The sequence below is a fragment of the Malaclemys terrapin genome, chromosome 2 (assembly GCF_027887155.1).
Source record: "Malaclemys terrapin pileata isolate rMalTer1 chromosome 2, rMalTer1.hap1, whole genome shotgun sequence".
Classification (NCBI taxonomy): Eukaryota; Metazoa; Chordata; order Testudines; family Emydidae; genus Malaclemys; species Malaclemys terrapin.
In genome coordinates, this window is record NC_071506.1 from 272,762,043 (window position 1) to 272,774,655 (window position 12,613).

A 12,613-nucleotide genomic window follows, 5' to 3' on the forward strand; every position below is an offset into this window, starting at 1 on the left:
ACACACACACATACACATACACATACACATACACACACACAACACGTTACGTGGCTTCCGAGGTTTAAACTGAAAAAAAAAAAAAAAAAAATTAAAAAAACTTCATGACCACAGACCACCTCAAACCAGAAATACCTCAGAATTTTCTACTTGTATGAGTTTTATTATATATTTTGTTAGTTGTGTTGTCTTGTAGTAAGTCTATTTTAATGTAAGTTGGCTTTTATGACAAGGGAGTTTTAAAAAAAGAAAAAAAAGAAAAAAAGTTCCAAAATCTTTTAGGAAGTGCTACCATTTTTTGTTTTATAAAGCACCATTGTAAATAACTGTATACAGTTGTAGAATAACTGCCTATATAAGGTATCTGGGCATTATTCACTCTTGTTTGTGAAGCTGTTTCCATTTTGTGTTTGGTCTGTTTCAGTGAAAGGACAGTACATCTTTTTATTAAATAATTTTACTTTTTCTCAGAACATAACATCAATACAAAAATCAGTGTCTTGCTAGACTGAAAGTTATCTTTCCTCCTTTGATTGCCAGAACTTTTAAACTTTTATTTGCTTTTATACCAAAATATAGCCCTAAACAAATGACCTTTTTATGATGTAAAAATATATATTATATAAACAAATTGGGATTTTTTTTGTCACTGACAAAATATCAACAGGGAATCTTGGTCTAGGTGTAAATTATTAAGCAAACAAAATTACCAACTGGAAAAAATAGATTAAAATTATTTTTCTCAAAAGCATGGCTTTAAAAACCTGGATAAAGTCCTTGATATTGGAGAGACAGTAAGGTAGTTGCCTTAACTTGTCTGTCTAAATAAAATCTTAAATACTTCTTTCAAGTTATTGAATGTATATTTGCATATTAATATGTGCACACATGTAAATGTATTTGTGTATGTGGATGTTTTTGATTTTTAATATGATCCTGTTCAGAAAACCTGGACAAAAACACAGGCAAAGTAATAAAATTCTGGCCTAGTTGATGGTTAACATCTTTGGCCCCAATGCTACAAACGCCAGAGTGTTTAAAGTGAACCATGCAAGTAGTTCTGTTGAAGTCAGTGGCAATATTCACATACTTGAAGTTAAGCATGTGCATAAGTGTTTGCAGGATTGGGGCCTTTCTTTTGCTCTGTGAATACATTTCTGCACTGAGATTTATATACATGTGGTTTAGTGTTTTGAAAAGGAGTGATATAAGCTTTGGGGTGGGATTCTAGATAAGACTTAAGATTGAATAAACTGTAGTTTTTTAGGTTTTTTCCTGAAATGGGATCCAGTCCAGATTGTTATGGAAAGTAAAAGCTGTACTGTCTTTTAACTATTATGATCCTTGTGCTGTTCTGGATTTTTTCCTTCACAATTATGTGTTATGGATAAAACAGGCTTATTACAGCAGTTGCTTTAAAAAAAAAACACATGATTTATTTAAGAAGCTTTAAAGTATTTATTGAAAGTGCCATATGATTTTCAATAGCCTATTAGACATTCTTCCTCAACAGTCTCTTTTGAGGAAGTATAATCAAAAACTCTTTAACGTGTAGCTTATTTTACTTCAGAGAACTGTAAGGACATACCAACTTTGACCAAACACTGATTGTGAGATACTAGCATCTTCTCTGGCTCTACAGTTCCTTATAGATCATTGTCTGAACATAACATAGTAACTGGTAAGAGGGAGTTTCTGCAGGGCATATATGTTCTGTTTCACATTTAAATGTGATTGTGGGCTGAATGTGTGTGTGCATGCATGTTAGTATGTCAGAGAAGGAAGTCCTGATGTCTTGTCCACATACAAATTTGCCCCAGTTTGAACAAAGGTGTACACGTTTAAGTTAAACTTGCAAGTTTTTCATGTAGATGCTTAGGTTCTCATCAACTGCACAGGTTTCTAAATACCAGCGAGTAGTTTCATCACTGCTAATCCAGCATTTGAATGGTCATTTTACAGTATCCATTGGAATTTTGTTTAGTGTTGTAAAGACATTTCCTAAGATAGCAATAAGGCACCTCCACAGGTGTAGCAGTTATAAGCAATTGCAACCATTTCCCCTCAACACCTCTTTGAATATGATTGACCATTTATTCTCAGTTTTGAAAAGCTAGTAATCACTGCATTTACAAACTTTATGGCAGCCTATTTAAAATATACTCTTATTGTTGGGCATCATCACTCAATTTGCAATTCGTAGTTTAATGTTAGTTTTAAACATCCTGGGTGGCAATTGTCAATGGCAAAGTTCCCTTTGGCTTCAGGGGAGCCAGGATTTCATCAGCCTTTATCTTAACTCAGGTTATGAATTTGTCACGTTGACTTTGTTAGTTATCTGGCTGATTAAAGTATGAGTTCACATTTTAAGCTGGGAAATTCTACAGAAGCTGAAATGGTCTATACAGGATAGATCGGCTAAAACAATGATAATATCAGTGTAGCAGGACTGGAAATTAGTGGATTGCATGAATGTTTAAATATATGTGCATTTTATAAGGAAGGCTGTGAATTAGTCCTTGATAAGCAGCATTTAATTTATTCATGCTGAGTACAGATTTTATATTGCCCTCATCCCCAGGTAATCTCTAGCAACCTACCAAAGAAGTAATCTATTCAGTTTGTTGCCACCAACACAGCTGACTTGTTCTGTCATCCCTTACAAGTCTCTTATATACTATTCTGACACTCATATTTTAGAAAGTGATTTTAAAATTATTTTAACTTCCTAGCAGAAGCCAGTGACAATTTCCTATTATACTAAAAAAAAGACAAAGAATATGAATAATTTGGGGGCTACAGTTGCAATAGAACTAAGCAGCCACCCACAAATCAGATCAAGATTTTGTAAAATTAATGAGGGCTGGTTTGTGAGTCCTTTCTTCATATTGCAGTCAGTGAGGTATAAGGGTACTATTCAGTGTGAGCTAGGGCATCACAATCTAGATCAGAATAAGAATTTTAAGAGACACACCGTGGTCCTAGCACCTGTGTTCTTAGAGAGAGGCTTAAAATTCCATGAAACAATCACTTCCTAAAATGTTATAGAACCTTCTAAGTGATTACCATCTAAAACATAGAGTTCGTTGTTGTGTTACTGATACCACAGATTGTTGGCTAAGTATGAATGAAATTTTAATGTAAATGATTTTTTTTTAAATTAAATCCATCCTGGGTGAAAGTCAACTACTAATTCCTCCTGCAGTTTTGTTATGCTCTTGAACAGTTTATTTAAAAAATATAAACATGCTACCACTCGCACCTTAAGTAAGCCCAATTCTCACTGTAGAAGTACTAAACAACTCCATATATTAAATCATAGTAGTAATTTGCCACCCAATCCTGCTCTCTATAGTCAGGCAAAACTCCCACTGAGGTCAGTGAGAGTGTTTGAGTGTAGGAGGTGGCCCTCACTGTATGTGTTATGTCTATAAATAAGAATTTTTAATGGTCAAGAGCATCTCTCCACATTTTGAATTCCTGGAATCATTGGTTAATCTAAGATGCTTTAATTTCCAAAGATGAGTATAAAACCCACTTGCATTCAGTCCCAAGTTGTGGGATTGAGATAAGTGAAGGAGGATACAGACCAAAATTGGAAAGGGTTTTTTTGTTTTCTGTTTTTTAAAAAGCTGTACAGGTTTGGATCTTTGTCTCCATAGAGTCATTTTTATTAAGGTATGAGATGCAGTGTCTTAGACTTCTCTCATACTTGTAAGGTGAAATTCTGCTCCTCTCCCTGCCCCCACAAAAAGTATTAGATAAGAATTACACCTGTGGAAATGCCAAGTGCGTATGCTCGATCTCTCGCTCTGAGTTTCAGGGGCAAGATGCAGCAAATGTTCCTTCCCATTTCTCTGATTATCAAGTTACATTTCACCCGGTACTGAGGTCTCAGTCCTGTTCCCATTGAAGTCACTGACTGATCCTGGAAGTTCATTGGATGCAGAATTCCTGCTGGAATTCCCATGTGCAGACCTTGTAGGATAAAGGCCCTTACCAGGAGTAGTGATTTCTCCTCTAACATCATCTAAACAGAAAAACCCATACCGGTATTTAATTCCAATAGCACTACCTTCTAGACAGACTGTCAAGAGGTTTACCCAGCTTTCCGGCAGAAAGAACTAATCTCTTGTTCTGAAAGTAAGAAATTTAAATTGTAGAAGTTACTGCTTGATACCATTGTGAGCATGCAGATGTTGCAGTCCTGTCCAAGTAGTACTTTGGTTGAGAAGTTACTAAGTAAGAAGCACCCCCGGCTATATCACTTTTGCATATAGAATATTGTTTGGTAACATTGTAAATAAAAAGTAGACTATATAATGAGAGCGAAATAAAAACATTTTAACTTTTTTACTTTTGAAAAAATATATATTTTTAGTTACATATACAAGCAAAAATTCTACATTGTGTGACTATTCTTTTATACCACAAATTATTTTTGTAAAATGTAATATGTTTCTGCAGGGAAAAGGGAGAAAAGATTTGTGTAACCACAGTAAAATATATATATAATTTTTAATCTAACTCTGCGCTACATCAAAGTATAGAGGATGGAACAATTTAATCTGAAACCAATTTAACAAGCAGGTTGGAAGTACGTAGACATGTTTTGGGGACCGCACTGTACATTTCCAATTGGTTATCTTGCATGTTTCATCCCTTCTGCAAAAGAGGCTTGTTGCTTTTGTATGGCCATCTTAGATTTAACCAAGAAGGCTGTTTTCACATATCCATGCAAGATCCATGCGTGATCAGTGTGCTGTCATGCATGTGCTGTGATGCTACAGTGGATTGTGAAATCAGCGTGTTAAGAAATTTCAAAGACAAAATACTTGGGTTGACTTTACTCATTGACATGTCCATTTATAGCAGCTGCTTCTGATGCGTGGATCATATGATCTCTAAGGAACTGTTGCCAGCAGAAACCCAATAAAACAAATTTCTAGAAATCCCTTCCTTTCGAAGTGTAGAGATGTCATAAACAGGTCAGGCTTTTCCAGGATATTGAGACAAGTGCTCTGTTTTTCAGAAGTCGGATTTCACTGGCAATGTAAGGAATGCTTTTTCTCGTGTTCTTTTAAAAAGCACTGGTGGGAGGGACACTGCCAGGTTAAAAATCCTATAAATTTCCTAATCTGTGTTACTAATCAAAGGTGTTCTTGAATTTTAAAAAAAAAAACCTTCTAAAATTTACTTAAGTTGGCTGTTCACTTTTTATATTTAATTTAACTTGGACAGTATAAACAGAGTGGACAGTATTGCTTTACAGCCAGTTTTGTTTTCTGGGTCTCATGCACTACTCTGATGCCACAATGTCCACATTGCAAACATTGCAGTAAACATCTTTAATCCAAACCAATTGTTTTCACTGAAACTACAACAATTCTATGGGGCCTAGCCGACCTGACAGTATCCCCTTTAAAATCAACTCTTGAAAGACTTTGAGCAGTTCCTGTCTTTGGTAATTGCAGCTCCTACTTCTGTATTAGTCTTCTGAGCCCTGGTTTACACTTAAAAATTACATTAACCTAAGTATGCCACTTGGGGATGTGAACAGTTTTGCTCTCTGAGTACTGTAGTTAGGTTGACCTAATCCCTGGTGTAGACACCTACATTGACAGAAGTCGTCTTTTGTCGCCCTATCTACCGGCTCTTGGTGAGATGGATTAAGTACATGATAGAAGACCCCTTCCGTCAGTATAGGCAGTATCTACACTAAGAGGCACAAGCGGCATAGCTGCAGCAGTGTAGACATGCCCTGAGTAAAATCTTGGCCCTGTTGAATTGACTTCAGTTGAACCAAGGTAGATAAATGTGTTCCTGGAGCACCTTTAAAAAGTGCCTGGTCAATAATACATGGAACTTATTGTTCCCTAAAACTTCTGATTTAGGTTAAAATTCTGCTCCGATAACTGAAGTAATAATCCACGAAGTAAGTAGTAATCCTCAATTCCACTGAAAGATCGTACTTCTGTTATGTCCATTCAGTTCTGAAATGTAACACTATTCTGTTGTGCCTTTGTTTTTAACGTGTAAAAGCAACTGCTGTAATTTTTAACTTGTTTTTTTCTGTCTGAAAAAGAACCCACTTTTCATTGCCCAGCTGTTATTTCTGGATGCAGTCTGTGATCCAGGTATTTCAAGAACCAATTACCTCAAACCTCATACAGTGTTGCTATCTGGATTCTCCTTGATACTACAATATTGTAACATACACAAACAGGAACCCTGCTACATATGGGTGTTTTTATATATAATATATATATAAATGAAAAAGATCCCCAAGGACTGAAGAAAAGCAAACTTTTTCGTTTTCCAATATTGAAACCAAAAGGGCTTCTATAAAGCTCTCTAATGGCATTGTGCTGGATATATATCAAGAGGGCGTTATCAGAAAAGTGCTTCCTTTATTAATCTTCTAATTCCTACGATTTTCAGTATTTCATTGGGACAGATGATGTGATTAAAATGCTGTTCCTGCATTTGTTTTTGCCTTTTCTGAAGCAGAGGGCTCAGTGACATTTCCAGTTGTTAAAAACTCAGTGTAGAACATTCCGATAAGATTAGTGCTGTAAAACGATAGTATACCACAGTGCATTCTGGGAAGACTTCTGTAGATTTTGTTTCTGTAAAAAGGAAAGCAGCGGCTGTAGCTTGTTCAACTTTCTCTACTATTCCAATGAACTAAAGCTTAACCAGTGACCATCACAGAGTCATTTTGAAATCCTAACTGAGTAGTAGTTAGTGGTCTTTCTAGGTGGCAAATTTACCCTCTAACTTATAAAAAAAATGGCTAGGTGGTAAGGGTTTAGGATGTCCATGGTGTGTAATAGCCAAAACAACTTTCTCTGGATAACAGAGGGCGTCTTGATGGAGCCCTATAATATGAATGGACTTTACCTTTTTATTTCCCTCATTTTTTTTTAATACAATCAGCTTCATCGCTAACAGAGTATTCCATAACAGTGTCTGGTTGAAGGGAATTGCAGCCCTACCAGTTTTTCCTGATGGAAAAATCTATAATGTTCTCAGTGGTCATGTTTTTGGGAAATGTGGATTAAAATTTGTTTTAATTTTAGCCAGATACCTGATACACCAGTACAGTTTGCAATTTATCTATATGAAATAGTAACATTCATATCCAAACATTAAGTAATTTAAAGGGAGGAAGGTGATCCATGACTTTTTTTTTTTTTTTTAAAGCATCAGTGTTAGTGTAAGTGTTAAGTGTGTGTGTGGCTATTGATGGTTACAGGGAATCCTTGGTACACCTTTTACAAAGTATTAAAATCTCCCAGAAGATACTTTTTAGAACACTGATGGCCTTTCCATGCAGTTATGTAATGGGGCAAAAACAGCTGTTTGGTCCTTCAGAATTTAAGGAGGTGGTTACTGCAATGGTTACTGCTAGTCTATGCTAGAGTTGCTACAGTGGCGCAGCTGTACCGATGCCGCTGTAGCGCTGCTAGTGCCTATGCTCTATGATGACGGGAGAGAGCTCTCCCATCAGTATAAATTACTCCATCTCCCCGAGCAGTGGTAGCTAGGTCGTCAGTAGAGCTTCTCCCGCCGACATAGCACTGTCCATACCAACGCTTAGGTCAGTGTAACTTACGTTGCTCAGAGGAGATTGGGGGGGGGGGGACTTTTCCACACCCCTGAGCGATTTAAGTTATACTGAAGTAAGTGCTAATGTGTACAAGCCCTGAGTAACGTGCTTCTTGATCTTAATTCTATGCCATAAATCCGCACAATGCCATTGTCAATCTGTTCGAAATATCTGCTTATGAATTCTGCATGATTCTCATGATAGAGTTGAAGGCTTAATCTTTCACCTGTTAATATTTTTTCACATTTCTGTGAAATTTGACTAATTTTATACTGTAAAGTTGACTTGACTTACGTACAGTTTGATGTCAATTCTTGTGGAAAGAGCTTTCTGCATGTAACTTTAGACACATACAGTTAAACAACACAGCATAGTACAAAACTGAAAATGTTTTGGCACCAGCAGAAAGAAATTTCACCCGAACCATTTGTCATTTTAAACTGTCATATTATCAGTTTTACCAGCTACTTCTAAATTTGTGCGTTAATAAAAAAAATAAAAATAAAGAATCCTAAGACTTGTCTAGCTTAGTGAAAAATGTGTATATCAGTTTTAGGATGGATAGCTAAGTCTTATTACGCTGTGTTACTTAACTTGTATATATATAGAATATACATAAGAGTTTGCAGTAACCTGTTTCTCCAGGATTTCGTTTGAATGATTTAGTAAACTCTGACAATGAGATTAAGTAAATGATTTAGAAGACTGCAGAAGTAAACTGAGTGTAAATCACAGGAAGCTCTATCAGATGGTGAAATAATTTTTAAAGATTCTTTTGGTCCTTGGCTCAAAATACTGTTTGTCTACCAGGATATGTGAAATGTAAATGTTGTAGGTTATATTTCACTCTTGTAGCTATTAAAAATGTAGACCAGAGCTAGCTTGTACTACTGAGTTAACAAAAGTTATACTGAAGTATCCTGTTAAAGAAAAAAAGTATACGGAGTTAAGCTCGTTGCTGTAACCCCTTTTGGATTGAAGTGTGCTGATTTTTTATATATATTATATGTATCTATCTATCTGTATCGATAGATAGATAGATATATACACATATAAAATGGCCTAAAGCAGACATCCATTGTATTGCAGTTATGAAATGAAGACGTTTTGGAAAGAAAATTGTATCATAGTTCATACATTTGCAGTGGATCTTTGTTCCTTTTTACTGTGGTATTTTAGAAGTGAGTCTCAAGATTGAAATTAGATCTGCCAAGTTGGGGTTTTGCTGCTTCAGCTTTGCACTGGGTGCCCGAATAAACCAGTATGAATGTAGTGTTTGCCCTGTGGGAAGCAGCTACACCCCAACAAATAGGAGGAAAAAAACTAGAAAGAACTATTTCAAGTTTATCTTTTTGTATATGAAAATAAACAATAAATTACAAATATTAAGCTCTTCTTTTATTGATGCAACCTCTAAAGGCCTTTTTTTTTTCTTTACATCTGCCCAAATTATTTGCTTTCAAAATACATTGCAGAGCATCTTCATTGTTTATGACCTCCTTGCCATCCTACTGTCCCCAGACAAGATACATGGAAATGGACAGCATGAGCATGTTGGGATAAGGTGTAGGAGCAGCGTATCTGGCCAACAAAAGCCCTCATAAGCTACCAAGGGACATCAAATATGGTTTTCAGTTAATCCTTAGCACTGAAGTGTTCTGCAAACATTTATTAACTCATGTTTCCCTGGGCGGCATGCTACCCTTGTATTATAGATGGGGAAGTTAAGGTACAGAGGTGGTTGTCCAAGACATCAGAGCTAGGATTGGAACTGCAGCTTCCTCTTGTCCCCATGTGTCATCTTTGATTTGCACCTTGGTGGGTGCGGTGGTGGGAGAAGGAAGACATCAAGGAAATTGTGCTGAACATTGACAACGGGAATCTCTGTGCTGCTTATGTAACTCAGCATGATGCTAGAAACTAAATATCACCAAAACTTCAGTGAGATGAGGGCTTCTTTTGCAAAAGGGTGTGCAAAAGGATTTTGAGCAAGGTACCCTGGTCTGATTCTCAGTGCTGACATGTTCTCTAGTTATGGCTTTGGGTTGTGTTGTGTGTTCCTTTGGAGGGTTGGTTACTAGTATCAGCACAGATAATATTTAACCAAATTACTCTGTCCATATAGGGGATATAGTTATTCTTTTTTGAACATGTCCTCTTTCCACTTGGCATGCCCATTTGGAGTCTGTGAGAGCTGCCGCGCATTCAGCATTTTTGAAAATCAGGCCAGTTATTTAGATGCCCAAATATGGATTTCAGAGCACCCATTAAATCTTACCCTCCATCCTTATTTTCAAGGCCCTCAGTTGGAGGACCTGGGAATTGAAGGACTGAGTAGCCCATTCTCAACGGCTCTGCTTTTCAGAAACAATGGAAAGATCTGCCAGGAGGCACAAGCTTATGTGTGCCTGAGGCTTGGTCTACATTACAGAATTAGGATGACCTAAGGCAGCTTACATTGATCTAATATGGCAGTGGCTACACTAGAATGCTGCTTCTGCCAAAGTAAGTGGCCTGCTACACTTCCACGTGAGGCGTAGCACTTACGCCAGTGTAGTTAGGATGATGCAGTATCCGTGTAGATGCTGCACTACTTACTTCAGCTGTTAGCTGTCAGCTGTCACTCTGTCAGCAGCGTGGGATTCACAGTTAGACCTGTGAATTGACAAGAATGTCAGTTTTGCTACTGGTAGGCTCTGTGCTGTGACCTTGAGCCCGGCAACGCTCAGAGCTGGAGCCACCCCCTAACTTTGGGGTGACAGCCCGAGCTGCAAGCCTGGTGCTAGGCTGCCCAGCGCTGAGCGCCCAGGCTCTCAGCTGTGTGCGGAGATCCCAGCTGCGAGCCTGGTTGCCTGGTCTCCTAGCTCCCCATGGAGCTCCTAGAGCTCTGGGTGCCTCTGCTCTGAGCCAGAGCCAATAACAAGAATGTCTATTTCAGTGGGTCTCAAACTTTTTTACTGGTGACCCCTTTCACACAGCAAGACTGAGTGTGACCCCCCCCTAATAAATTAAACACACTTATTAATATATTTAACACCATTATAAATGCTGGAGGCAAGCAGGGTTTGGGGTGGAGGTTGACAGCTCACCACCCCTCATGTAATAACCTCATGACCCCCTGAGGGGTCCTGACCTCTAGTATGAGAACCCCTGGTCTATTTCAAGCTGGTAGGCTTCCTGCTGTGAAATTGAGTGGGCTGGGTTCACAGCTGGGGCTGTAACCTCAGGGTGGGTGGGGGGCTCCAGCTGTGAGTCCTGCATGGCTGTCAGTGCCCCACAATGCCCCACTTCAGTTGGTGGCGATTCCTGGTGAGGATGCACTCCACCAGTGAAGGAGGGTAATGTAGATACCAACACCTGCTTGAATGACTGCGGTGGCAGTAGGTTGACCTAAATTGAGTCTGTCTAATTTTGTCGTGTACACAAGCCCTGAGCCAGGGTGCTTCTCACATGGGGCCTAAGACTTTAGAACTCATTACTACAGGATCTAAAGATGATCACAGCTCCCATGTACTTTCCTACACAGGAACTCTAATTATTAGCATCTTTGGAAAATGCCCATACTTCTCATGTAATTTACTTCTTCTGGGGGTTGGAGGAGAGGGTGAGGATATAACTTAACTGCCATAAGTCAGCTTGTATGTCTTTTAGCGTTTGGAAAGCTCTTAGATGTTAATAGGTGCAGTTGAAAAATCGAAAGAAAATGGAAATCTTTGCAGGTAAACCTCTGTCTAGCAAAGCCTGGCACCTGGCCCCTGCTTTGCCTCATTTTTTCTTAAGCATCATTCTTTACTTGGGCTCACGGGGTTACCCCTATCAGTTAAAGACTAAATTGAGGAGCTGAAGACTGGGTTTCACTGAACGGAAACTGGCTCTGCGCGGGGTAGCAGCAAGGGTGATGGTGCAGATCAGAATAACGGAGTCCAAGCCTAGAAGCAACCCTTGTGATCATCTCCTTTGACCGGCTGTGTAACACAGGCGAGAGCCCTTCCCTAACTGAACCCCACAGCAGAGCTTTTAGAAAAAAAAGAAGCGATTCTTAATGGGGCTGCCCGGCGGCTCCGCCCCTCTCCTCCCCCCGGCCGGCCTGCAGGGGGCAGCGCTGAGCGGGAGCCGCCGCCGCCTTCCCCCGGCCGGGCCATGGCGGAGACTCCGGGCGCCCGCTTCGCCAAGCGCCGCTTCCTGGGCGGCTTCGTCTGCGGGGCTGCGCTGGGCGCCGCCGCCTCCGGCCTGGTCGCGCTACGGCTCCTCCGCAGCCAGCCCGGCCCGGCGCCGGCGGACCCTCGCGAGCGGCCGCAGGGTAAGAGCGGGGCGGGGGGAGGAAGTGCCGGCTCGCAGCGCCGCACGCTCTGCCTTGGGAGTCCCCGGCCCCGCCAGCCCCAGAGCCCTTCCCGCAGTGCCCCCCGTCCTATCAGCACCCCAAACCCTCCTCACTGCCCTGCCCCATAGACCGACCTCCCCTCCCCTCCTCAGCACCCCCAAACCCTCCTCACTGCCCTGCCCCATAGACCGACCTCCCCTCCCCTCCTCAGCACCCCCAAACCCTCCTCACTGCCCTGCCCCATAGACCGACCTCCCCTCCCCTCATCAGCACCCCCAAACCCTCCTCACTGCCCTGCCCCATAGACCGACCTCCCCTCCCCTCCTCAGCACCCCCAAACCCTCCTCACTGCCCTGCCCCATAGACCGACCTCCCCTCCCCTCCTCAGCACCCCCAAACCCTCCTCACTGCCCTGCCCCATAGACCGACCTCCCCTCCCCTCCTCAGCACCCCGAAACCCTCCTCACTGCCCTGCCCCATAGACCGACCTCCCCTCCCCTCCTCAGCACCCCCAAACCCTCCTCACTGCCCTGCCCCATAGACCGACCTCCCCTCCCCTCCTCAGCACCCCCAAACCCTCCTCACTGCCCTGCCCCATAGACCGACCTCCCCTCCCCTCCTCAGCACCCCCAAACCCTCCTCACTGCCCTGCCCCATAGACCGACCTCCCCTCCCCTCCT

General features: G+C 40.9%; 1 protein-coding gene across 1 annotated transcript in view; it reads left to right on the forward strand.

Moving 5' to 3' along the window:
- Nucleotides 1–11,733: 11,733 nt before the first annotated feature.
- EXOG (exo/endonuclease G) overlaps nucleotides 11,734–12,613 on the forward strand; it is a 48,214-nt gene continuing 47,334 nt past the window's right edge. Inside the window, exon 1 of the mRNA XM_054021225.1 lies at nucleotides 11,734–11,912. Coding sequence (XP_053877200.1) covers nucleotides 11,753–11,912 — 160 coding nt within the window. The 5' untranslated portion in view covers nucleotides 11,734–11,752. The remainder of the gene's footprint in view (nucleotides 11,913–12,613) is intronic.